The sequence below is a fragment of the Falco naumanni genome, chromosome 5 (genome assembly GCF_017639655.2).
Source record: "Falco naumanni isolate bFalNau1 chromosome 5, bFalNau1.pat, whole genome shotgun sequence".
NCBI classification, from domain to species: Eukaryota; Metazoa; Chordata; class Aves; order Falconiformes; family Falconidae; genus Falco; species Falco naumanni.
The window spans coordinates 55,688,865-55,716,719 of NC_054058.1; the positions used below are offsets into that span (position 1 = coordinate 55,688,865).

The following is a 27,855-nucleotide window of genomic DNA, read 5'->3' on the forward strand; positions in this document are numbered from 1 at the left end:
TCACTCAGATGTGTGGTTAACCCAGCTGCCTCCATGACCCTGACAATCAAATGGACAAGAGACTATATATGCTGTGATTCCACACTATACGTCTGGTTACTGCCTGACCAGCCTGAGCATACTCGAAGGGGTGGTGACAGGCAAAATAGGAAGAGGACTGTTGAGCTCCCACTGCAGCTTTTCTGCCAGTGGAGGCATCTTTATCTTTTCCTGTTAAGCTCAAATAGCATTTTAATTCTTTTTCTTCTGTCAGAGTGATTTTGGTGTCTGAAGTGACCCTAAGATTCTGAACTAAGTTAAAAACCTGAGGACAGAGGTCCCCTTGGTGGGGATTGTTGCTGTTAGGGAAATTGTTTTAAGTGCATCCCTCTTTCTAACACTTGATGTCTTGGGTTCAGTTTTGGCCAGTTACTTTATGTGCAAGTCTGAATTAACAGTGTGGTATTGAGGAATCTGGGAGATTCTGCTGTTCGTATTTGGTGAGGAGAAGTACAGAGCCTTTGTGAAGTCTTTGGGAATTGCTAGCATTTCAGCTCTTTCCTTCTTGCTAAGTCTTGCAGATAGGCCGATCAGGCAAAGACTAAACCTTTTGAAAGATTCCTCATGTAAGCATGGGGTGCTGACGGTGCCACAGGACTTTATGGTTCCCTGGATTTGTCTGAAGGGATGGGCCTGACTCATTTTGAAGCGTTCATATTTGCTACTTTAGCTATTTAGAAACCAGTCAGGACTGCCAGGTGACCCATACTATGAAATGCCACAGAAAAGTCTGATAGGGCTGATATTAAAGATTAACTTCCTTTGCCAGTGATCAGAGTAACACTATCCATAACACCACAACATCAAACGTTCATTATGCAGATAGATATCTTAGACATGTAAGATATACCAAATTTGTCCTACCTTAACACACAACTAAGAGGAAGTGGTAACTAGGAAATGGTGGTAGAGGTTGACTTTGGATAACCAGCTTACAAAGAAAAGCTGACTAGTAGGTGGCCTTTTTATTCATCAAAGTTCTTGCATCAAAGAAATTACATTTGTTTTTCTTCACTGGCCAAGTGAATTGCTTAGGATCTGCTGGGAATAACCCATGTGCATGCAGAAGGACTTCAATCCATGCAGATCCTGGACATAATGATTTTCCGCGAAAGCTTTTCTGTGAAAGATTTCTTCAAAGCCAGCCCTGGAAGTAGTCCAGGAGGGCAGCCTATTCAGGAAAGCAAGCCCAAAGAACAGAGAATTAAGAAGCATGTAATGGGTGCACCATCCCTTGCCCTTTCTGCCCACACATTTGAATCAGTACTGAATCACTTCTGGTGTGAAGAAAAAAAAAAAGGAAAGAAAATAATCATAAGGAAAAAAAAATAACTGCTTATGTTTTGGGAAGCTCTGGAGATTTTAGTGCCATTTGCTGTTGACAGCAGAGGATGGAGTGGTGTTCTAAGGACAGACTACGAAGTCTGGTCTAATACATGTGAATGGATATACAGGGCTGGATTGTTCTTTCACACCAATGAAACTCCATGTACTGAAATTAGGCAGACTAATTACCCAATATACTTCTGTAAATGATTTGTAACTCCGGAGTAACTGAATTATAATATAACCTAAGGCACAATGTGAATGTGCACCCCTGGTCCCTGAGGCATGTGTTAATAGTAACACAGCTTAACATCGTGTGTTTTAAAACTTTTAAATCTAAATAAAATATAACATTGCATGTAATATGTACTTTAAATGGCAGATGTGTAATAAACATCTCTATTTATGACAGACTTAGGCAGCAAAACATAATGAGGTGTGGTTCTGGTACAAATTTTGCTTCAGGTTCACTTTGTACTTTTAACCACCCCAGTTAATTACACAGCTAAGATCATGCCCTGGAGAGTTTTAATTTTCTTGTGATTATATAACGGAGTCTTACTAATATAATTATTCAAAATAAATAAATAAAACGCTAGGAATATTTTCAGGCAAAACTTTAAGTATGAAGATTTGGGTAAACCTCTTTTTACTAATTCTGAGTCACAACTGAAAACTTTTGAAGATGTTTCTTTGCCTTAGGTAACCATGCAGCTTTTCCTCGGTGTTTGCACCACTCTCTTTCACATATATGATTTGTGCATGGCTGCCATTACTCTAGCTTCTGTAGACCAGAAACATCTTCATCTTCATAATGACCCTGGAAGACAGGGAATACTCGCATCTGCGTTTTCCTGCTAGGGCACAGACTTGTTTTTCTTGCTTAGCTTGGTGGGAGGTAGGCATCCCAACACCTTCAAGGAGCTGGGTGTAAGTGGTTTGCCCAGGGTCAGACAGGAACGGACGCTTGGCTATAGGAAAGGAGGAATCTCCCTTTCCTGAGCTCCCAACCGGTGCTGTAAGCCCCGGACCCTCCTTTGTACTCCATACATGCACATAGGGAAAACAGACAAAAAGCAATCTGATTATCAAATCCACAGAACAGTTTGAAAACGCGATGACGGTGTGCTGGTAGGAAGCAGGTGCTCATCCTAAGGAGTGGCAGCTTTCATGGCAGATGGGACTATTTATCAGGCTCACAGCCTGCTCCCAGCAGCCTTCTTCCCTGGGTGCAGCCCCGGAGTGTATAAGGAATGGGCTGTGTGTCAGATGAATTCTTCTGGCAGCCGCTGCAGCTCCCACCCAGCCCCAGCCTTTCCTGATGGCTGCTTGGCTGCTCTCCCATCACATGAGGGTTACATGTCTGGGATGTGACAGGCAAATGACCCCTGGGCAAAATGGCGGCTGGGAGCAGCTGCCATCACTGGAAGAGTTGCATTCAGTTGCAGCCAGCTCTCCTCCCCGTTCCCCAGCCATCCAGCGGAAGGGAGGTAGTGAGGCATGGGCTGAATGATTTTGATGCCTTCCAGCAGCCCTGTTTGCTGGGGCAGCTTGGAAGCAGGGAGCAATGTACCTGTGCAGGCGTGCAGTGTAGGCAGCATGGCCAGAGAGCCTGGCACCACGCTCCTGCATGGCTCTGCGGTGCTGCTGGGCTCTGCGGTGCTGCTGGGCTCTGCGGTGCTGCGGGGCTTTGCGATGCTGCTGGGCTCTGCGGTGCTGCTGGGCTCTGTGGTGCTGCGGGGCTTTGCGATGCTGCTGGGCTCTGCGGTGCTGCTGGGCTCTGTGGTGCTGCTGGGCTCTGTGGTGCTGGGCTTTGCGATGCTGCTGGGCTCTGCGGTGCTGCTGGGTTCTGTGGTGCTGGGCTTTGCGATGCTGCTGGGCTCTGTGGTGCTGCTGGGCTCTGCGATGCTGCTGGGCTCTGCGGTGCTGCTGGGTTCTGTGGTGCTGGGCTTTGCGATGCTGCTGGGCTCTGCGGTGCTGCTGGGCTCTGCGATGCTGCTGGGCTCTGTGGTGCTGCTGGGTTCTGTGGTGCTGGGCTTTGCGATGCTGCTGGGCTCTGTGGTGCTGCTGGGCTCTGTGGTGCTGTGGGGCTTTGCGATGCTGCTGGGCTCTGTGGTGCTGCTGGGCTCTGCGGTGCTGTGGGGCTTTGCGATGCTGCTGGGCTCTGGGGTGCTGCTGGGCTCTGCGGTGCTGCTGCGGAGAGGCTGCCTGCTCGGTTGCTGCTGCAGCCAGTGGTGCAGCATGGCCAGCTGGAAACCATGGGCATCTCTTGATCTGTGCAAAATTTTGATCGGAAAGACTACACGCAGTAACTAGCATACGCTGTGTTGCTAGAAAGGAGATGGGTGTAAGACAGAAAGCAAACCCAAATCTTCAGCTGCTGTAAACTTTTGTTACTTTGCTGGCTGGTCTGTATCTTTCTGCTCCATACTAGTTTCTTTTCCATCCCCCAGGGTTTATTTTGTTGACAAATTTGTTTTGCTCTAGTCATATTACAGTGGTTTTAAGGCTTCAGCAGGCAACAAAAGATCTTAAGGATCTTAGTTTTAATGCACATTCACAAAATATCCATTAATTTGAGCGAGAATGCTGATTTTAACACCTTTTGGAATATGTACTAAGAATTTACTGTAATGTAAATAATTTACTACATACTTTGTGAAAGTAAGTATAGTGGAAAATTATATTTAGCCACTAATTTCTAAACTGAAAAAGCAATATACTTCTCTGGTGTAATATATTTTCCAGTCATGTGCTAAAGAGAAGCATTTTTTTCAGCTGAGCTCACTTAAAGTTCAAAAGATAAATATATCACAATGACAAATTGCAAAATGCTATTCATATATTTAGGTAAAAATTGTTCCCTCATTTGTTTGTATTTCACATAAACTGTATTACGGGTATTTCCGAAGAAAATATAGTACAAAATAATGCTGATTAAAAATACAACTATTGTTAATGAAGCAAAGCAGAAGTTTATCTTAGGTTGTGGGGAAAAAAATTCTAGAAACTAAGTACGCTCTCTTTGGGTGAAATTCCTTCCAGCACAAAATGATAGCCACTCAGCCCTCTGAACTGCCTAATCCCTGACTCAGAGCCGTACAGAGTGGGACATGAGTGGAATAGTTAGTGCAGGGGTTTCTGCATCTGTTGTGTTCTGGGTGGTTGAGAACGTCTCCACGTGGGTAAGTGGTCTGAATTTACATCACTGGCAGACTGTCTTAGAACTCGTCCACAAGGAGAAGTTAAAAGAAATTTGGGAGCAAGTTTTCAATGCACTCATGACCCCATACCCACAACTGGGAGAACACTCAGCCTGCTGCAAGTGCAAACTGGTTTGTCCAATGTGCTGTGAGCCAAGTCACACATGGTGTGCACAGGTCCATGTGGAGAATGAACGTGCAGTGGACTGATGCCATCCGTTTGCCACTTAAATGTATCCTCTATGTGTGGAGTCACAGGCAAGAGCCTGTGTCCACTGGGACAGGGCTACTTATTTCATTTTGTCCTGGGAGCAGAGAGGCATTTCTCAGTTAAATCCTCATAAGCTCTATCCACACATTATGACACTGTGAGTAAAGTTTTTTGTTTGTTTTGGTTAAAGCTTCTGATTTGTCAAATGAAGCATCAAATCTTGCTTTTCCCCTAGATCATTAACTTACCCTACCTGTGTACATTCTCTGTACTGTCTTCAGCAGGTGATAAGCTTTTTTTGTGCAAAAAGTAAAGACTTTCAGCTGCTGCCTTAGTTTTATCTTCACGCACCTTACCACTGACTAACACACTGTATGACTCAGGTCAAAGGATCTACATTTAGAACATAAGTAAAAATGAGAAAATTGACAACTATAAATCTGATCTGTAAAACAGTATAGCAAAGAAAGGTGAATTAGTCATTTTATTGGTAGAATATGTGTAGTGGGGTAACATGTTGGGATCAGAAATATTATTTACCACACATACAAAGTAATGCATTGAAGGTCTATGATTTCACTGCTCATTGTTTTTTTATCACTTTTATGTTATCAGTTCAGAAATCACTTATGGAATTAATATACCCTGATTTCTCTTTCCAAACAATTATATGCACCCTGCCTTGCTTCCAACACATATGCATGTTCTCTCTTTCTCACACACACAAAAAGGATTCTATAACAACAAGACCATTATAGAGAATGATCTAAAACATGTGGACTGCAGCCAATATTTAGATATGGTATAGTAAATTCTGGAAGGTATAAAAAGGAAATAACTGAACTCATTGCAGAGAAAAATGAGCCAGACTTAAGTACTTTTAATCACAGAGTTTCATATAAAAACATATGCAAGATACTGAGCCTAATATTGAAGGGGGAAAAGGCTAAGCGAGAGGAGAAATCCAGTTCCACTGGGATTTGGGATGGGAGTTGTTTAGCATTTTTATAAGAACATTTCAGGAGATTAGTGCAAACCACTTAAGCAAATATATAAATATGTTTACCAAGAGGCAGGCTCCTTGTGTGACAACTGTGACCTGAGAACTTTGTCATGTATCCCCACAGCTCATGTGAGCTAAAGGGGTAGTCAATACGTTGCTCTTCCTTCCTTCCACGGATTGCTGTCACACCTGCTTTGCAGGCAGCTCAGTTACTCTGCCCGCTCCCTCACTTTGTCCAAAGGGATCCCTGGGAGAGATAAACAGGAGGTGAAGGAAGAGCGAGCCAGTTCTTCTCCCTGTTCTCAAAATACTCAGCTGTATCCAAGTTTCTGCCAAACCAGTTTTTGCTCAGCATCCCAGAGACCTGAGCTGAGCACTACAGCTCACCTCCACAGCTTGGAGGCTGCGGGCAGTATCTCGTCTGTGTCTGCCCCTTTGCTGTTTCCCTGGGTAGGTAGGTAGAGCCTCTGTAGATATTTACAGGTATATGCAGTTGCCCACCATTCTGCATATAGCTGTGTTCTGTATGTGCATAAAATGCTGTGCATGAATTGAAAACCTGCTTGTCATTAACCAAAGGCTCTAGTGAGCTATAGGGTTTTTCACTGAGGTTTTTGCTGAGCCTGGGCTTTAACATCTTCACACTTGCACACTGCACTTAAAAAAACCTGACTGCCAGCATCTGTCTGATAAATAGTTGTTCAGAAGTATAACAAATGTGAAACAACACTTCCTTGTTTTATTTAGTGTTGGACATGGATGTGGGAGAAGGACAGAGAGGTACTTTTTAGAAGTATTGGTCTTAGCAGGGACCGAAACGCCCATTTCACCAGCCTGTTTCTTAAGTGCTTCCTAAAGCACATGGAAACAAGTGGGACTGATTCTGCCAACTCTGCTCATTTGAAACAGAGCTTTACTCCATCAGAAATCAGCTTGAGTCTTCACAGTGCTACTCTGCATAAATAAGGCTTTACTTGTTAGCATTAAAAAAGCAAAACTGCTGGTGAACAAGACTCTCCAGCCATAAACTAAAGAAATAGAAATTAAAAACAAATTATAAAGTTTCCATGAGTGAAAGGGCAAATATTTTTTTTTAATTAATGAATCAGCGAAAAGGCACTACCAGATAATTGGCTGTCTATACATCTTCCAAGTCCAAAGCTCATGAAAACTAATGAGCAGAGGCAGTCCTATGGAGGTGACAGGAACACCAGTTTGCTGAGATGAAGTCTACTGAGTATTTCATACAGAAATACGAAAAGTACCTTCTGGACTGAAAGGACTGCAAGAGAAATCTCATGATGAAGGGTGACAGCCTAGATGCATAGCTGTTGAGGTGCAGCGGAAGCATGTTCTGGCCCGTAGGTGGCTATGTTGCATTTTTAAGGCTGTTTTTAGGTTGGAGAATTGTTACCAAAATAATCCCACATGGGCTGATTCCACTGCAGCTGCACCAGGGTTAGCAACAATGGGAGCCTTAGTATAGACAGCTTTCAGCTCCAGCAGCCGTCTTCAGCACTGTATCAGTTAACCCTGCTCTGAGGAGGGTTAATTGACACAGTGCTGCAAATGGCTGACAAGATGAAAACTCATATTATGACTCCCAACATCCCTACAATTGTGCAGCTGCATTCATATTAGCAATGGTGGGAATTTGGAGGAGGGAAGAAAATTCCCCAGTGCAGATGAGGCCTGAGAGTGAGCCTTAATGTTTTTTTCTGGGTCTTGTTTGTCAGTCACAGTCACGCTTCCCTAAAGCATTCTCCCAGCCATCTGCAGACTGCTGATTATGAAGCAGCAGCCGCTGTTGGTTCCACCAGTTGGATGAAAAGAAATGAGTAGGAGAGTGGCAATTCACTCTGGCCCATCTGATAGGTGCACTCCAGGTTCTTGTGCCTGCTCCTTCTTCTCGCTCTTGTATCCCAAGATCAGAGGGAGTCCATTCAAGAAGAACCAGGGGAAACAAAAGTCAGCTTTTCCCACAAATACAGTCAATATTTGCAAAATGTACTTCTCCTGGGAGGACTGCTTTTCTAGTATCAGGATTCTCAGCTCCCTTAGTACCCGCTGTAGCCTTTGACTATGTAAAGATCTTCGGCTGTTCTGGTTGGCCACAAAAGTGAAATGCCCAACCAGTATACAACCCTTATATGCAGGGTAGCCTCTAGCACTGGCAGGCCAAGGCTGTTCCTCTAAGCAGCGCTCTGAGGCAGCGGGGAGCTGTGAGCTCCCTCAGAGGAACTGAGGAAATGGGCAGAAAAATAATTCTGAATTTTACCATCTGCTCTCCCATCCCTGGCCAGAGACCTCCTCCAAAGTCAAACCATTGCTGCTTCCCCTGAGCTAGGGCCTTAAACTTGCCTTATCACTATCCCTTTCAAGTAGCTTGCACTCCATGGGAACTATGGTGAAGAAAAGAGGACCCACCTTGAGCAGAACGGAGGGGTGCCCTGATCCTCTGCACTCTCACATATGTGGTGAGCAGTACAGTTGATGACACACTTCCTATCACACAGACTGCATTGCAGACCTTCAGGGAAATGTAGGGGCTCGGGGGGGAAAAAACGTTCTCTCCTTGTATAATGCATTACCAGTTAAGACCATCTGAGCTCCCAAACTCCCTCAGGTGGGAATTAGTTAGTTATAGTTATGTACGGGTTGTGTTAGGTTGCTATCTATAGATGACATTTCCCCATGATGGTGCACAACATGAGCCTGTGGATTGACAGGGCGTGTGGTTCTTCTGCCTCCCCAGACTTTTGAGAAAGGAGGTACATGCAGAAGTGAGAGCACGGGAAGAGGGTTCTTTGTTGCTCTTTATGATGTCCAAGGCCAATTTAACTTGTAATCTTCTGTCTAAGAGAAGCTTTGCTGCAGCCTGGAGTTCTGTGTTCTGATGCACAGTACTATTGCTGCTGTTAGGCTGCACAATTTAAAAAGATCCCCTCTGGGAATAGAGGCCAATTAACCCTCTACAAGCCATCATACTGACTATAGAATAACAAACAGCCTCTTTGTAGATGTTCCAGATTAGATAACAAACTCTCCCATCTTATTTTTCATTCTCCTTAATCTTGTAGGAATTCCTCTAATTTCTTTGGAAATTTCCTGAGTGTGTAGGCTCATAGAGAGTGGAAAACAGGCTTTATTTTATGTTTATAAATTTCCTACCCTATTATGAATGCTTCCAGAAAAGAAAATAAAAAGCACAATACTTCTGTTAGTAGACCAAAGCTTAAATCTCAGGCCATAGCTGGTGGAAAGTAGGCCATCTCTACTCCAGTAACTTTGCAGTATTCTCTTCAATGAATTATACAGATATATTCACTGGTGTTTGCACTGGATGCAGCAATAATCCATACTGTCAGAGGATGGACTGGAACACTGGAAGGAACAGTTACCACATCTCGTTTGGGAAGGAAACTGGAACAAAACCAAGAGCTGTTCCTGGCTTCTCAGCTTCCACCAGCCACTTGAGGAAGTCAGGCTTTCTGGGTTCTGGATGTCGGGTTGCTTACCCACGTTAAGGTACTCTGGATATAAATGGCGTAAGAGCAAGTTTTTTGATTAGTCTAGGCAGGTTTTCATGCCCAGAGCTGTCATCAGGAGTATCATACTGGTTTATAATCTAATAACTTCTGGTTAAGGAGGGAATCAAGACTGTTTCAAATAAATGAAAGACCCATAGTCGTTTAGAGCTCTGATACTAATTCTTGTTATGACAGTGAGTCTGTAGGCAGACATCCCTAGAGAAGGGCCCAGACTCTGCTATGCTTGGGCACAGTGCAAGTGCCAAGACTTTTCTTGTCCAGAACAGCTTTCAAACAGTGAGTTTAGGAACATAGCTCCCATGCGAAGATTATTTGCTTATGGCTGTATGTAAAAACTCTTTGGACTATGGTATCGTCACTAGAACTACTCAAGGGAAGACTAATGGAACTATTAACAGCCCATACGGGACAGATCTGTGGAGATGGCAGTTTTGGAGCTACAGGCTTTTAGCAATTGCATGTACTACTTTCTTCCAGAGAAATGGATACATGAATATGCTTCAAAGAGATTAATGGACATTATAAAAGTTATTTGCTGCTACTCTTGAAACTACACACTTTCCCATCTCCGCTTGGAATCCTGATCTCACACAGCAGCTTAATCTTTTGATGTGCAGAACAGAAGTATGACCCTGCGGATTTCTTCATGGTGTGATGGGAACTGAATATTTGACAAAGCGTAGTTGGTCTACAAGACTTTTCTGATAGCTATGAGATTTAACAGGTGGACCACGTCCATCTTCCATAGCTAGTTGCTTTTGGGGATGGGAGGGAAGCAGGCTTCGGTAGGCTTGTGATTGGATTAAGAACACTTTGGGAATATTTTCAGCTTTAAGAAGCGTTCTAGGATTACTTTTTCTTTAGCCCATCTGTCTGCAGTGTACTTTGCCACAGAAAATAATTCAGCTGTTTCCTCAGCAGAGTCCTTGCTCGTCCATGACTGCCTATGTTTGATCAGAGTAACTTTTCGCCTGATCACATTTCCTTATTTATCTATGGCCAGCTAAGAATTTATAAGGTATCGAGACAACGGGATGTATCTAGATAGCTAGTGCCACAAGTGTTGCAGCAATTATCTCTGCCCTCTTCAGCATTACACACGATAATGGAACTTTGTATTTCCTTCCAAGGGCTCTCTGGTGTTTGTCCACCCCCGAGCAGGGGAGGAGGCATGTGAGGAGGCAGTGGCAGGGGTGGCTCGCTCTCGGCCGAGGTCCGACACCGCCGGGGAGGTGAGGGGCCGGGGGAAATGCCGAAGCCGCCCATGGAGCCCAGGTGTGCGCGCGTTCTGTGGGGGACGCGCAGGCACCGGCGTCCTCCCCGGCCTTTGTGGCGATCGCCTGGTGCCACAGCGAAGGGGCGCCCAGCCGCGGCTTGCACGGGAGAGGACCGAGCACCGAAGGAGGGAGCAGGCGGCGTGGGACACGCTGCGTAAGGAGTTCGGGAAGACTTGCAGCCCGGCGGCGCTCACGGGAACAATGTCGGAGCAGGGCGCTTCCGAAGAGGTCGTTCCCCGTGCCCGTCACCGTCCCGGCAGGAAAGCTCCGACCCGCCGGCGGGTTACACCGCCCACATCTCACCGCGGCGGCCGCCGTCCCTGGAGGCGCCGAGCCCGCCGCAGCGTATGCCACCGGCGCGGCCCCGCGGCCGCAGTGGCAGCGCCTCCCCGACCGCCGCGGGGCCGCGCTCCCGCCGGCTGCCGCGGCCGGAGCACGGATGGTGCCCGGCGGGGCCGGCCCGGGGGCGGCCCAGTCCCGGCCCGGCCCGGCCCGGCCGCCTTTGTTCCGCTCGGCGGCGGGGCGCCCACGTGCAGCGACGGCCCCCGCGCCCGCGCAGCCGGCCACGGGGTGGGGGTGGGGGGCGGCCGGCCCTCCCCCACCGTGGCGCTGCGCGGGGGCAGCCGGGGGAGCGCGGGCCGGGGCACCGGGACGCCGGCCTGGCCCTTTAAACCTGCCGCGGCGGCGGGGCCGGGCCGGTGCGGGCACGTGAGGCGGCCGCGGCGTGCTCTGCCGCCGCTGCCCCGGCTGCCGTACTGCTCATGTTTTATCTGGCCGGCCGCCAGCCCCCGGTCGCTGGGTTTTTCGGTTTTTTGCTCTGCCTCCTCCTCTTTTTTTTTTTTTTTTTTTTTTTTTTTTTATAGCCCCCTCCCGGTTTTTCCACCCACGGGTAAAGGTGGTTTTTCTTTTCTTTTCCTTTTTTTTTTTTTTTTTTTAATCATCCTAGTTTAGTCCGTGGGCAGGACTCACATAATAATATTTCCAGTCCCAGCAGCTCGCATCACAGACACGAACCCAGGACCGCCCCCCCCCCCTTTTTTTTTCCTTCTCAATCTCCCAAATCGTTTTATTATTATTATTTTTTAAATGATCGCTCTTTTTACCCACTGCTCCCGCTGCTGCCGAAATCCCCGTCTTCCCAGGGTGCATGCTTCTGGCAAGATTGTGCAGTGTTCTCAGTCCATTTTCAGTGTGTCTTATCTTAATTTGTCCTGATCCGATCTAAGCGCGATAGCCACCACTTGCTTTCAATTTGTAGGATTTTTTTCCCCTTCTTGGTTTGCTCCCGACTACCCTCGGGAGTATTTCCCTCTCTCCTTGCACTTCCAGAGTTGCCTTTTCTTCGGTTGTGGTTTTTTTTTTTTTTTTTTTTTTTTTTTAACCTCCCCTCTTTTGAATTGCTTCATGCTACTAACCATTCTTAAATTGTAAGAGAGATTCATTCCCCCTCCTCTTCCACCACCACCAGCACCACTACCACCATCACCTCCTCCTCCTCCTCCTCCCCTTCTCTTCTTCTTTTTGGCAGCACCAGGACGTCCGGTGTGGTGGTGGCAGCGAGCAGCAAAAGCAGCAAGAGCTCGTTTTGATTCCCCCCCTTCCAAGGTGCTTTGGAGAGACTGGTTTAAAGCTGAGCAGCAGAAGTCACGATGAGTGCACAAGGTGAGGGACCCGGTCAGCCTTCCACTGCTGCCCAGGAGCAACCTGCAACCGCAGAGCCTCAGAAGAGAGGACGAGGCAGACCCAGGAAGCAACCACAAGTCAGTATCGTATAGATACGTAGAGCCGCAGATCTATGGTATTATAGGCATGTACATGTACGTATTATGCTGCAAGTGAAGGAGTCCTGGAGACGGGGCGGGGGGCTTTGTTGTGTGCTGCTGCCCGCCGAGGAGGTGCAGAGGCGTAGCGAGGGGCTTTGCCGGGCGCCCCGGCGGGGGGACCCCGGGGCCCGGGAGCGGCGGGGGTGCTCCTGCGTGTGGCTGAGCCGCGGAGCCTCCTCGGGACTTTCACTATTGTGCAGGGAGCGAGCTGGGGCTTTTCAATGTAAATGGGGAACATGGAGCAGCGCGGCTCCGACCAACCAGCGCTCGCTGGGTCATTTCGAGCTGATTTTGAAATTGCGAAAGCGAGGAGCAGGGAACGGGGCTCTCCCGTCTCCCTCCTCTCTCAGCCCTTGCAATGTCTCAGTCTGCGTGTGCGTGTGTGTGCGTGTCGGGTCCCACCGGGGGCTGCTGCCGCCTCCGATCTTGACCAGCCCAGCCCCTGACTGCCCCTCGATCCTGGGGTTGGGGGGAGAGGAGGGTGTCTAGAAAGTCGCATAGGTTTTTTCGCCTTCCCCCCGCTACCCCCGCGTCCCCCCCTTCCCCACCTCCCCCCTCGCCCCCGTCATCCTATGCAGAGAGGTGCCCCCGTTGCCGATGGAGGTGGGGGAGGTAGCCGGAGGGGGCTTGCCCTGCCTTTGCAACACCTTTTGCCTTTGCTCCGGCGCTTTCCCAGGCAGGTCGCGGCGAGGGGGAGCTGGCCCCGGGTTTCGGCGGGGGGCGCGGAGCCCGGCTCCCTCCCATCCGCACCCGCAGCCTCCTCCCGGGCCCCGAAGGGGACGCGCTGGGCTCCTGTTTTTGACTTGCAAGACCAGAATCCGCGCTAAGGTTGCTAGATCCGTGCGTTATTTCCAGCCCCCATCCCTCCCTTCCCTTCCTCTCCCTAAGTGCCATTGTCGCATCGCCTGGAAATGCCGAGCCACGCTCAGCCCCCGCCGCCGGGCGAGGCGGCCCGGGAGCCCCCTGCAGCCCCTCCACCGGCGCCGCCGAGGGAGGATTGTGCCCGCGGATGCAACCGATTACGCCCGCAGCTACGCGGGGGCAGCGCGGGGTCGTTCGCAGCCCTTTCCATGCCTTCCTCGGAAGTCACGGCTGGGAAGGAGGGCTGCCTGTGGAGCTCGTTTGAAAGCGAGCTTCCGCGGGCTTTAAAAATGTTTGCTCCCGTTCATTTAGCATCAGCCTACTGCCACCGGAGCCTGCGAGGGGCTGCGAAAACGCGGAGGGAGCTGAACAGCAGATCCCCGAGCGGGGGGGGGGGGGGGGGGGGGGGAAACGCCGCTGCTTTTCTCCCCTCACTCCCACCGATGTGCTCCTGCAAATTGCACAGAAAGTACTTTTTGGAAAGGCATAAAAGCGGAGCCCCTGGCTTTCCCGCTCTGCCCTCAGTGACACCCCACGGCAGCGGCTACGGGCTCTGCCCCCCGTCCCCCTTTACCCTCCGGGCTGCCCTCGCCCAGCCCCAGCAGCCGGCATCGGCCTTGCGAGCTTGCGCCGGGGCTGCCTTTTTTCTCTCTCTCTCTTTTTTTTTTTTTTTTCTTCTCTTCCTCCTCCTTCTCCCATAGCGTTTGAATGTATGGAAGAGAAAGAAAAGTGCGTCTCCTTAGGCGTGCTCAGCCCAGCTGTGCAGTGCCTGCGGGGCTCGGCACCGAGCGCCGGAGCGGCTCGGGAGTCCCGTCGCCAACCTCCCCTTAACCTACCCGGGAATTAAAAGGCTGAAAGGTTTTAAGCTGGTTTAAGTTAACAAACTGCGTTTAATTAGTTTTACCCCATCCTGTAATCTGAATGAAATGTATAATATTTAAGACTAGAAGAGTTTTATAGTGTTTATGATTCACTGAATAAATATTTGGAATCCAAACTCTTAGTAACTCATACCCATTTTGAAGGACTGGTTATTTACTGTCAGGCAGAGGAGCTAGTTAAGAAAATAGCTAAAATAATCGGTGTTCCTGTCGAGTCGTTTTAGAGTTGGGGTTTTGTTTCGGATATTTACCTTTGTCGAGGTTTTTTGGCTTGCTGGTGCTCCATTTGAAGAAACTTTCACATTTGCATTTTAATACAAATCGATTATGTTTAGAATAGGTGTGAATATAATGCCTGTTGCAGAACAACAGAAAAAAATCCCCCCAAAATGTTTGTGCCCTTGAGAGGAAACAGTCTAAACTTACTTTACGGTTTTCTACTAGTTAACTTCTTTCCTCAAAAAAGTTTGTGCTAGAAACTGCATATGATAATTATATCTTGCTATAATGAAATGCAATTGAAATTAAATGGGTAACTGTTGTTTTTTGAATAATCATTCCTGTATGAGGGAAATCATAGCCATCTTTTAAAAATGTGTTTTCCGCTCTAACTTACATGCTAGCATATGCAAAGTTTTCTACGCAATTACAAGGGGACTTAAACTCTTTTATTGCACAAAGTATGTTTTTTTCTTTACCTCGAGCTGTTTGATTTTTCATGTTGCTTTTTAAATATCGTGTTATTTATTTACACTGTTAATTCATATGTTTTAAGTAACTTCTCAGTTACAGTCTATCCACCAGATCTTTTGGGTTAGTTGTAGCGTTGTAGCCTATTGCCACAATAGCATGTTTTCCTGTATTTAGGAACCAACTGGTGAACCATCTCCTAAAAGACCAAGAGGAAGACCCAAAGGAAGCAAAAACAAGAGTCCCTCTAAAGCAGCTCAGAAGGTGAGATTATTAAAGAGAGAGAGTTTCTAATGCTGTTTTTTCATCAACTGGTAGCAAAACGATGTAGTCACTTAGTCTGTGAACTGTGGGGTTGGAACTCTTAATAATGGAAGCTACATAAAGGATGTATTTTGCATTTTTAAGATCAGAATTAACATGCTGCATGAAGACCCTAGGTGCAGAACCTATAAGGGCCGCTTGCTTTTTCAACAGTGTACAGATTAGTGAAATAATGCATTTGATGTATTACTGACTTCTCCTGTATCTAGTCAGGAAAACAGTACTAAGGATATTATTCTCTCAATTAAGATTTTTGACGGAGGAAGATTAATTTCTTGCTCACTTACAGTTGTTACTACTACAGACCATATCTGTATATTAAAGCTAAGTGTTTTGTCAAACATAGGTTAATTAGAAGTAAATCCAATTATGTGTTGATGGAAATAAGTGCATATATTGAAATTTACAGCTTTAGAATGTGATGGGAAAGTAAACTGAGTTACAGTAAAAGCCTACCATATCTTGTTTAGTGATCACTTTCAAAGAGACTTTTACATGAAGTGCTATTAGTCTTCTGAACCACTATTTCTGCTTGGTGATGGGAGCAAACTTTTTTCTGGTGCTTGTGAATGCATTCAGCTATAGGAGAAGCTCCCTGAAGTCACTGCATTTAGTGCATGGACTTTACATCTCAAATACAACATGAAAATGTGACTTAATTTTCTTTGAATTGGGGAAAGCTCAGCATTTGAAAACTGTCCTGTCAAGGCAAATAGTACCTTTCTGTAGGAATTATTTTAGTGAAGGCAAATAGCTGTGTATGGGCTTGAAAACAAATATGGGAGTTTTGTTTATGTTGATGGTTACACAGCAGTTAGCACTAATTTACAGGTACAAAACTGGAAACAAAAGCTTACAAAACCTGGTAGTGAACTGTAGTGCTTAAGTGTATCAGTGTCTTTTAAGTAGATTTGTGACAAAATATGTGTGGAAGATATTTGTTGCCTCATCTAATTATGGTTCGATTTCTCAACGTGCCTATGCTACTGACCATATTAAGTTTGATGGTTTTCAGCGTTGTGATTTACTGTAGCAATTACTGATAAATATGAAATCATTAGGGGTGACTGTAGTTTCATGTCTGTTTTGTTGTAAGTGTTTTCAATATTTGTTTGAGGGACATTTCCCAACTCTCTTTAAATTTAAAATTGTTTTTTACTTTATGAGCTGCAAAAAACCCAGTATATTCTTTCAAAAAGTTCATGAAATAGTAAAAAATGCTTTCCAGGTTAAGTGTTTAAAATGTATCAAAGCCACTCTACAACCTAGTGAGCTTAAAATGTTGATTTTTTTTCTTTAGATAGTAAAAATGTTCCTCAGATTCACTTTAAATAGTTTAAATTTCACTCTTCAAAAGAGAGAACACACTTTTTTATTATTCTAGCAAATCCAAATGTGAGCTTTAGTATTTTAAATATTACTCTTATGAGTGTTGGCTTTCCTAGGAGAAATATTTGTAATGAGATTAAATTTTAAGTAATTTGTAGAAATGTGTTTTAAAAAGATATTTCTAAAAGAAATATTAACATTATTTCATTTATGTGAGTGATTTGGAAATCAGTATAAATGGAAAATAACTTAAAAGCATTCATATATATGTAGGTGTATCAAATCAAGAGCTTTCCAGAGAATTCTGGTACATATAGTTGGGTTTTTTAAACCTTAATTTATGAACTAAGCAGTTTCATTGCAACGTTTTGATTTTCAGAATGCATCAAGTTACTGCTCTAAAGCAAACCCTTTTGGGTGTTGATAATGTGAAAAATTGACCAAAGACCACATATCACTTTTATAATTAAAATAAAAAACAAACCCCAAAACTTTTGAGGGCTATGCAATTACAAGTCTTACTTGTTTCTAGGTTTATAGGTAAAGTACATAAATGTTTGATAAATCCTCTAGAACATAAAGCACTTATAAAGCCTTACTAGAAGAAAGTCACTGAGGTCACATTTCAAATAAAGATTTTAGCCCTTTTTCAAAATTGATAATTAACCCTCTCTAAAATGGTTCAGCTTCTCACCAGGCATCTCAAAGTATCTTTTCATGTAAAATTAATTCCAATAGTTCTTCTAACAGTAATATGAATGGAAAGGGTTTGGCACTGTAAGAAAGTTTCATTTGGTGGTGAGGGTATCACCTCTTAAAAGAGTTGAGCTATATGTTTGATTTTGTGGTAAACATATTTAGACATATATATGCATATATATATTTATCTAAGGCTTTCTACAGCCTGTCTGGACTCTCAGAAAGAGAGCTGGCTAACTTAGCTTAAGCCCCTCTACATGTGAACCTGGGTACTATACATGCAACTGGAATTTGCTGGAATTTCTAAAGAATAGTGTGTGCCCTGTGTGTTTCAAAGAGAGCTCATTGAAATGTATTAGAGTGTTCACAACATGTAAGATAAACGTCGGCCAGGAGAACCCACCGAGCAGCCATGAGAAGGCACTCATGATTAATTGATTGGGTGTTCTCTTGCAAACCATTACACATCACAATTAAAAATGTATTGCACAAACCGGCAGTGAGTTAAAAATACTCCAGAACTGGGACTTTGTTTTGTTGCACTTCAAAAAGGACATACCCTTAAATCAGTTGAGGGGCAATTTACCCTGGTATCATGGTTCTGTTGTGTATTTAATATTTCTTGGTTCATGGGAATTTTTTTAGGTTTTTTATATTTATTTAATTTTTTTTAGCTTTCAGAGCTTGTGTTTGGTCTTAGTAAACTGGCCTTGGGGCATCTGAAAACAAACTGTACTTGTTAGGAAATTAGCAATGTGAAACTTGACAATGCATACAGAATGTTGCAAGACCAACTGGACAGCTAATAATGTGGCAATTACTCTAATTTTAGGTAATGCCCATTTTTTTAAAAGCCTTGCATATCTCACATGCCTAACTTGTTATAAACTGGGCACAAAAGGTGAACTGCATTCTATAGAAAACCAAACCATTTCTCAATTGTTTAATTTTCACCAATAGAAGGAACACATGTTAGCAGATGAGAAGAGATAGGCACAAAAAGACTCTTAATCACCTTGTACTGAGTCCCCACAACTGGGCTGTTACATCTGTAAACAAGTAATTCTGTTATTCATTCAAAATATTTGTAAAAAGTGAGCAAAAAAGTGAAGATTTTTTTTTTTCTAAAGAATAAGTAGTTTTGTGGGAAAATGCTAGTAGGGATGTGCCTTTCTAGTTTCCTGGGTGTTAAATGGTTGAGTTTTCTTTGCCAGGCTGAGCTGCGTTTCTAGCCCACCACGTTTCCCTTAAGCATTCAAGGGCTTTTCTTTGTTTAGCTCCTGTAGTTGGGCTTGACAAAAATACTGTATAGGCATAAATACTCCCGTTTGGAAGGAGGAAACAATAACTGTGAGGTTAAAAAAAGAAGGAGTAATAGCTACTATGTGTTTGTCTCGAAATAAAATGGATATCCCAGGAATATCCAAAAGTAAACACTTTTTAGTAAAATTCGTCTTCAGTTAAAAGAGGGTTGTTGTAGTTATTGATGCAGTGAAATTCACTGAAAATACCTCCAGATCTGGAAATATCATCCTCTGAAACCCAGAACTTGTGGTACTGTGTGCGATCACGCTTACTGCTGTCTCTAGATTACATGGCCAGCGTTTGGTATGTAGAAAGGCATGTCCCTGAGGTAAGCAGTCCAAAGGTAAAAAAAAACCAAAGCGCATGTGACCAGGACTCTGCCCTAAATTGGTTCATGAAAATCTATTTGGCTTCTCTATGCTTCATTCATTCTCACCAACACCAATCACCACAGGCTTAAAGGGAAGACAAGATCAGATTTACTAAGTGATCATAACACGGTTGTTGTAAGTAAAAAATAAAAGACCTCAAAATCAGGCGTTTTGAGCAAGATGGGAGAATCAGAAGACTTGACTCTGGTTTAGAATTAAAATGAGTAAAACAGGACATGGGAAGTGTGGTATTTTTGTATCTAGCCAGTGCCTGTTTCTTTTAAGAGGTTTGTTGTTTGTGTTGTTTTTTTTTCACAAAATAATTATTTTTTGGGAGACAGAAACATTACTGGGCAAGGTCTTTTGACATGGTTTGACAACAGTGATCTTCCTCCTGAGAACTCTCGATTATTTCACCCATCTTACACATGTTATCTGAAGTCTCCAACAGATCATTTTGCAAAGTGGATAGAGTTCTCCAAATTTGGATTCTGTTGCATTTGAGATCTTCCTTACAATAGATAGATGCCCAAAGAGCACTTTATAGCCATTCAATTATTAATACTTGCCTTGTCTTGTTAATTGCTTTTAGTCGTACAGCCTCTGTTTTTATCTGAGCAGGGCACATTTATGCAACAAGGAGGCAGAGATGATGGCCAGTCAAGCCCTACTGTTGCTGACAGCAACTGTTTGGAAGCAGGGTTTGATGACCCTGTGGTACAGGGTTTAGGGGAATTGCCGATCTGCCTGGGGACTGTTAGCTTGCTTTCAGATGGCAATGACTGGAATGGCTCTCACCTGGGACAAAAAAACCCACAACATTTCCCATATAGATCATGCACTTAAAAGCAAGTAAGTCTAGTTCTGTTCCTAAAATGTGACATAGCAAAAATAATGTATTCATACCACATTTCATAATTTTTCATGAAACATGTTTTGTGTTTGATAACATACCCAACCCTCCTTTAAGTTTGCTAATTTCATGTCTTAGCTGTATGGAGCAAGATCATGCCTCATAGCGTAGCACCAAACGTTAAGAAAATCCTGAGCAAACACATCTCAGTTTCAAAAAGCGCTTTAGAGGACGAAGGCAGAAGTTTCCTTCCTGACTAAGCAGGTACCAGCTGCTGCATGTAGGGTGGCTGGGAACATGTGCATCTTGCTGCCCAGACGAGAATCTGTGTTACCTCTGGGTGGCTTGGGGCTCTCTCTGGATTTGTTTCTAGCTTCAACAGCAATGCTTCAATTAAAGCAAAGAGCCAACAGACTGGCATGTTTCTGATTATGCAAATACCTGTTTCAGAGGAAAGGCAATGCTTTGGCACTTACGTGTTCCTTTTTCTTATTAATTACTTGAAAATTATACAGAGAAACATTGAATTACTTGTCTGATACGCAATAAAACCTTTCTTCAAGTGCTTTAATTAAAAGACAGTCTTGTTCTCTTGGAGAAAATATAGGCTGTGTTTGCAGAATGCAAACTGAAAAAAATGCAGAGGGAAAGAGGTGAAATATTTTGCTAAACTTCACATTTTTATCATCACCACTGGGCTGCTGCTACTCCTTTTGGTTGTTCCAGAAGTGTTTTGTCTTTCTCTTCAGTTGGAGTGGAGATAAAAATGTCCACTTTGGAGGTTCTTGTCGTTCATTTTTTGCAGTTTAGTCTGTGAAACCTTCCTATTTACTTACAGAATCGCTCTGCAAAACATTGTCTCTGGCATGCCCCACTGTTTGCTCAGCTCACCTCTGGGAAAGATTTGCTTTTGATAAGAACTATGGAAATGTTTTTCTTCTAACATGAGGTGGAAATCATATACAGCAGGAATATAGTGCCTTTCAATCTGAAAGGTCCCCAAGCACTTGACAAACTGATATCCAAACTAGCCAGCAGGAACACCAGCCCCTTCTGACATGGACCTTCCTTGAGGGTAAAGCGCAACACTGTTCATGGCAAGCGGCCATACTGTGTGACAGTTTATGGAAGGAAGCAAAGATTAGTTATTCAAAGAAATCTCTCATGTTCTCTTTCCCATCAAACTAGATTATACGCTATAGTTAAACTTACAATTTGTGTCAGGTTTGTACGAACTTTAATTGTGAGATCAAAGCAGTTTTTGTTTCCAAAAAGTTAATATTTTTTTTTTCTTAAAGTTTTGGAAAAGGGGCTTTCCTTCAGATGTGGTAAAATACGGAAGAAAATAAATGGCATTTGTGCTTTGTTAACATGTCAGGTGTTGATTTGTTAAGAACAATTTAAACCAGTCTTCTAAGATTTATGCCCAGCGTTTTGTGAAATAAACATAAATGCAGGGGGCTACAGCTTGTCAAAACTAAATCACATCTTTTTTTTTTTTTTTTCATCCTTCAGGTTATAAGGTATAAAGAAATGAACACTTTAAAAGGAAACAAAACTCTGAAAATAGACAGCTACAGGATATAGTAAATGCACTTTAACAAGTATTCTCATAAGAGGGTTTCACCTTACATGTAGCACTGGTATAAACAATTAAAGAGCAAGTTTACTCTTTTAACAAGTCTGAGTGATAATTTTGCCCTTCAGGAGTGTGAATTTTATTTTTCACAGCTTTCTTCTTGGTGAGATATTTGTTTCAAAGTAACTGCATTTCACTTGCAGGGCAGTTTTTTTTTGTAGAGATTCCTCAGCTCAAGTTCTCTTTCAGAGGGATCCGATTTACACAGCGTTAGGTTACAGTATATGTTACAGAGATTGACCAGCAAGTGATTTATTTAATGACACAGTTGATTTCCAAGGGAAAATCAAATACACATACAGTCAACTGGAAAAAAAGCAATTCATAGAAATGTGGGCACACGTTACAGAATGTGTGCTAGAAGTACTTCATTCTCAGGGACTTTGTATGTGGCAAGTCTTGCCCTTGCTAAAGCTCGTGGCAAAAACCTCGTTATTCTCAGTGGGGCAGGATTATTTACCTGATGAAGCATAGGGATGGGCAGAGCCTACCTAAAGAAGATAAGCTGCAATCTTCATTTTGAAGTCTCTAAGTATTTTAGTGTGGTGCACTAGTATTCACAGTGTCATGCAGTGAATTAATGGAAGAGTGTAAATGAGCCCGTATTTCCTTTATGCTGAGCTCCAGGGCCAACTGATAGGCTTACATAAATATAGCTGTCACTTCTAGGGCACCTTCCATGCTGTTTCCTTAAACCTGAGAAGGGAACGAGTATTTTGGACCAATGAAGGGCTTACTTAACAGCTTAAGGATGTGCTTTACCTGGAAAACTTCACATGAAGTAGATTAGTTATTTCCCCAATGTGAACACACACATGTTCATAGTGATAGTCTGTCCAGTTTATGCCTATCATGCATAAACATCGTGAGACTAAAGGAAGGAACTGTGGCTGCTATAAGCCGCTTTGTTCAGGCTTGAAGCAGGCTGTATTTCCCATTTGGTGTCACCAGGTAATTTCACAGCCAGCCTGTGAAAGGCTAGATTTGATGTTATTGGGGTTCTCAGATTCCCGAATTGCCATGTGCCCCCATCCCCAGCCTGCGTGCCCCGTGGCTGCCTGGGGCCAGGGCACCCCAGGCTGTACTGCGGGCACTGAGCTGCGGGGTGTGCATGGGCACCCCCCTCTGTGCCCTTGGACACAGTGTGGATCAGGGCTGGGGGCACCCTTGGGCACAGGCAAGTCATCCCCTGGCCATGCTAGCTAGGAAATGTCGGGAAAACCAACATAATCACATTCCACCAGAAAACCCACAGAAGAGGAGGGGGGCTTGGTGACACCCAAGAGATATAATTACAGCTAATGTTACAGGAAAGCGGTCCTACTTACCGAGGCTGTTAAATAATGCTGAGGTATGAAATATGTTGTGTTTCTTTTCCTTTTACAGAAAGCAGAAGCCATTGGTGAAAAGCGACCCAGAGGCCGGCCCAGAAAATGGGTAGGTATTTCACTTATAATCATTTGATTTATTTGCTGTGTTATAAAGTCCATTCTTTTAGAGAACAATTATTTCTGCTTCATTTGTAAAAAAGAGCATCCATCTTCTGTGTCTGTTTGTTCTGGCGGATTGACTAAAGGGTTAAGATAGCAGAGAAGTTAACCACAGCTTCCTACCTTTAGACTCTGGTAGTTTGCTCAAGATACTTTACTATTAAATGTTTGCTGGGAGTGAATATTTATGTGTCTCTCACAAGCATGGAAAGAGGCACAACTCTTCCTTCAAAAGAGAGTAACAATGAGATAACTTGTTCAGTAATTGAGTACCAAAGGTTAAAGGGGCACTATCAGGCATCAGAAGGTGATTAAGAGAGGTGATAACGTTCAGATGTAGTGTGCACAAGATAAAGTTTAAAAACCAAAACGTCTTTGTCCTATATTGCCTAGAAACAGCATATTTTCCTTAAATCCAGTGAGAAAGAGCAAAAATGAACAACTGGATACTTGCACTTAGAATTTAGTTTTTTCATTCTGGGCCATCCTCATGCCTTATATAATTGTAGCGACTGGTAGTATGTTTCATTAAAAATTTCCTCTTTCCTTGGTTCTTTGGTCTGTAGATGTGGCTATCAGATGCATGTGTTTTGATTCTTTGGCCATAGAAAGATTTCAGTCTCAGATACTTGAAATTCTGTGTTCTCACTGATGTTTACAGCTAATGAGAGTGCCTTGTGCACCTCTCCTCTGCATGTCTTTCACTTATGCATAGGCTTTCAAAATAAATGTGATGGGGATGTCACTTGGAAAACGTGATTGGGTGTTAGAAGATATGAAGGTGTGTCTGTGTGCTCCATCAGAAGTTAACATTTCTAATTTCCTTTTTCCAGTTCCCTTTCCCTTTATCTGGTCAACGTTTTTCTTTAAACTTTTTCAAATCCATCCCTCCCCATCTCAATTTTGCTGCCTTGTTTTACTCTGCCTTCTCTTTCCTCTCTGCAGTCCTGTCATTTCCCCCCTCATTTTGTTCAGTTTGCATAGATGTTAACACAGTTGTAAGAGTATAGGCTTGCAAAAGCTCAAACAGCACCAGAAGGTACTTAAAACTACAGCTGAAGTTCTCCAGAGTACCAGCAGCTAAATGCAGGAGAGATGGCTTTAACATCCACCTTAAGAAATAGTTCTGTAGCGTTGTCTGGTGATAAAGTACCCCAGGATATTTCTTTGGAAACAACAGACTGTTACATACCAGATGTATTGCTTATGCCTGTATTTTTTAAGTCAGGCAGATTTCAGGTACATGAAGAGGCTCATTGGCATTAGGAAAAAGGTGCTGTATTGAAACGTACCTGTGCCGGTGACCTTCTTAGAGGCAGCTTGCAGAAGGCAAACGCCAAGTGCAGTGAAACATGGATGGGTTACTGTCCACGTCCTCCCGTCCAGCTGGGACCTTGCATATGTGGGTGCTGAGTGTTACTTGCTCGATCCTCACCTTGGGTGCAATCCCAGGGGAAGCAGCAGAAACAGGGGATTGATCTGAGTAATTTATAATGGGCAGGCCATCCCCACTGAATAAGGAATGTGTGACGATCGAACAGGGATGGTTGAAGAGCTCTGTGAAGAGGGAGGGTGCAGCAATCTGAAACAGCAGAAAGATTTTTCTCTCCCAAGCACTCATAGTCCAGAGACTAAGGCCAGTTTTCAGTGAAAAAGGCTAAATACAATGTTTGTGGCATCTTCTAGGATAGAATGTTTCTTTTTTATTTTGTATCTTTCTGGGGAAGAAAGAATAGGCAGTATCAGTGGAGCATGAAGTTTAGTATGAACTGTTTGCTGGATGAAGAATCTAATTTGCAGAAATGGGAATTACTGGTTATCTAGTGGGTGTATGCATTACTTTATTGTGAGACCAATACAATAGTTTCACTCTCTTTTTTTTTTTTTTTTTTGAAACTAAGGCATATTTTCAAACTCTGTATTACTTTGCTGTTGTGCTTGTTGAAAGCACAGTCTTTTTATTTGCTTGTTCTGACAATATGATTGCTTCTTGTGATTTTCAGAGATAACGCTTCTATCTGCAGCTTGCATTGAGTTAATTCTATAGACTGAGAATCAAATTGCCATTTCCCCCCCCCCTTTCTTCTCTCTTTCCAGTTTAAATTAGATTCATGGGTTCCTCCTCTGTGCATGATGAAATGGAGAGTAACGTTATATTTTTGCTCCAGAAAGAAATGTGGTTAAATTATTATAAGCCATTGTGCTGACAACTATAAGCAAAGCTTATAGTTGGAATCAAGGGAGGATTCTGCCTAAGAGCAGATGACACAGTGTCATCCTTTCTGTTTTGCCATCCAACATGTACTCAGAAAGTGTCCCTTTTTATCACCCAAACTTCATTTAAGTCCTTGGTGATTATTTTCTTTAATCCAGTTTATTTAAATGTCAAGCCTTAAAGATGTCAGTTTTGTATTAGTAAAAGTAAGGAGTGTGTGGGGTTTTTTTGTTTGGAGAGGACAGAATTCTATATGGCAGGTATTTTCTTAAGATTGTAACCCTTTTTTGCAAGTCTAGAGGTTCTGTGTCATATGTTGTTCATCAAATTGTAAAGTATTATTTCTGCTGTTTCCTTCAATATGTGCACGCAGAGACATACGAGCTAACAGACCACTGTAGAATTCCGGTAGCTGGTCTTTCTGCCGGTTCAAATTAAGTATTTAATGTTTGTGACTCGCAATGTATTTATTTTTATATTATTTTTTAGAAGAGAAGTAAATCTTTTTGACTAGTATAAAACTAGGAAGGGGGAGGGAGAGCCCAAGTGAAGAGGGCAAGAAGCACAGTTTATCACAAGCGTATGAGACATCCCATGATCTTTTTAGTGCAATAACATGTACTTTGCAAAGTTGTCAAGCAAAAGAAGACCTTTGTCAGTTGAACAGATAGTAAAGATTGGCAAACTCTTCAGAAAATAAAATATTCAACTACATAGAGAAGCTTTCTAAATGTGGAGAGGTAATTGAATAAAAATCTTGAAGATAACAAGGTCAAGTAGGTGGGAAATTAACAAATTTGGAATTGGAAACACAGTGCCTGCTGCTGTAAAACTAATCTTCACTGGAAGCTGCTGCACGTGAGTGAAGCGTGTTGAAGGCTGTGAGTCCTGTTAACTGAGAGGGAGGTAAACCTCTTTGTGACCTTGGTACTCCATAATTTTAGAGGTTTTAATGCAGGAACATGTTCTAAGCTCTTTGGATGCATCTATATTAGTGTGTTAGGTCGCATCAGGAGTGTGCTTTGGAAGTGCATCCCCTAATTGTCCCCAAGTGCTGTTATGCATTGTGGAACTGTCCCAGAGCTCATGGGCAGGATTCCTTCCAAATGAAACAAAATTGGAAGATGTGCTGGAAGTGCAGTCTGGTAGGCATTCAACCGGTAGGACTAGGATAGAGTGATATAAAAACATCTTGAAAAGTGTGTGGTGTGGACCTTAGGTCCTCAGCACCAGCCTTTTTTTTCCTGCTGGTCCACATTGCCTGTGTATTGTAGACATGGCCTTTGATGCTTGAAAAAGGCAGATGAAGCACCCTGTTTTTTATTAGCAGAATTATTGTATGTAGCATAGGCATAAAGTCAAACTCTTAGCCATGGAGATTCAGATTCCCAGAAGTCAGTGGAAGGTTTGTCATTGACTTCATCAGTGCCAGGTTTTTGCCACTGAGACTTGATGCTGCTGCTCGTGGAATCAGCAACAGTTTTGCTGATGGCTTCACATAACCCTTTGTAAAGAGCTCACAGGCAAAGTTGTTTGTTTGTTTGTTTGTTTAATTTGTGTGTCTAGAAGTTGACTGAAAGGTAGAGCAGGAGACTGATTAATCAATTATCCTGCTGTTTGTTCCAAAGAACTGCATTGAAAACCCCTGGAACTTTCATGGACTTCTGGTGCTCTCAGGCATCAGTTTAATGGAGAAACCTAAAACCCAGTTCTGAAGTTGATGCTTAAAGGGGGTGTGTATATATATATATATATTATTTCCATTTGTTTTGTTATGTCTTTAGATGGAATTTTTTGGCATTGTCTGATTTCACCTCCACATTGCTTCACCTAAATGCCAAATTCACTGCATGGCATGGCAGAATTACTCCAAAAACCCAAGGATCAATCCAGAGTCAATCCAGAGCTTTTTACAGCTTTGAGCAGGACTTTGATGGGGAGGAGAGATGCCTGATGCCATGGCATGAAACTGTTTTAAAGGATGGAAAGACGCAGTTCTGGAAGTTGCATGTTTATAACAGTGGAAGAGAATGAGTGACTTCCCAAGCACAGGGTGCATGTGAACTGTGTGCAGCTCGTTGCTGATGCCCAAGTAACAACTGTGACTCAGAAACCTTTTCTCTCTTTCAAGAATTTTGTTTTCTGCTAGATAGTCTAGATAGCACATTTCAGGTTGGTAGAAGATAAAAGATAATCAGAAATGAACTTAATTTCCTTAATCAGGACCTTTATCTGATCTAATCATGATTCACTACACATTATAGTACTTTTGAAGCTCAGGTTTTCCTCTTTTTAATGAGGGCAAAGTTTCACTTTATACTAAAAGTCACTAAGCAATGCCAAACCACGTTTTAAAAAAACATTAATACCCACGTTTTTCTAATAACTTTTTTTTCAGATTATTTCCCACTGCAGTTTTGACGTAGATGTTAAACCTCAAACGTGGGATTTGTGAGATGTTTCTATGCTAGCAGTTCCAGAAGGCCTGTGTCAGAGAAAGGACTCCTAATGCTCATTCACTTGTAAGGCCTTGAAAACAAGGTTCTGAATTTTGAAGAAATACACATCAAAAGACCCTCCCCATTCCTTGCCTCAGAAAACCTATCAACACTTTGAGGCTATTTCTTCCGTATAATGAGTTTTTGCAAACCGTTATCTAAGTAGAAGTTCCTAATGGGTAGTGCCATGCTCTGTGATGTGAAGCTGTTTAACTTATTTCTCATTCAGCGCAGTCATTTGTGTCTCATATGAAGTCATAGTCTAGG

At 43.4% G+C, this 27,855-nt stretch overlaps 1 protein-coding gene across 4 annotated transcripts in view; it reads left to right on the forward strand.

Annotated features, from left to right (window-relative positions):
• The first annotated feature begins 10,345 nt into the window (after positions 1–10,345).
• Positions 10,346–27,855, forward strand: part of HMGA2 (high mobility group AT-hook 2) — a 122,331-nt gene continuing 104,821 nt past the window's right edge. The window contains exons 1-4 of one of the 4 annotated variants that reach the window (XM_040595497.1): positions 10,346–10,565; positions 12,139–12,370; positions 15,043–15,129; positions 22,772–22,822. In XM_040595497.1, the coding sequence (XP_040451431.1) occupies positions 12,260–12,370; positions 15,043–15,129; positions 22,772–22,822 (249 nt within the window). In that variant the 5' untranslated portion in view covers positions 10,346–10,565; positions 12,139–12,259. Of the gene's footprint in view, positions 10,566–11,237; positions 12,371–13,014; positions 13,262–15,042; positions 15,130–22,771; positions 22,823–24,972; positions 25,060–27,855 lie in introns of those variants that run through there. The other 3 variants (XM_040595499.1, XM_040595498.1, XM_040595496.1) reach the window with 3 other exon arrangements.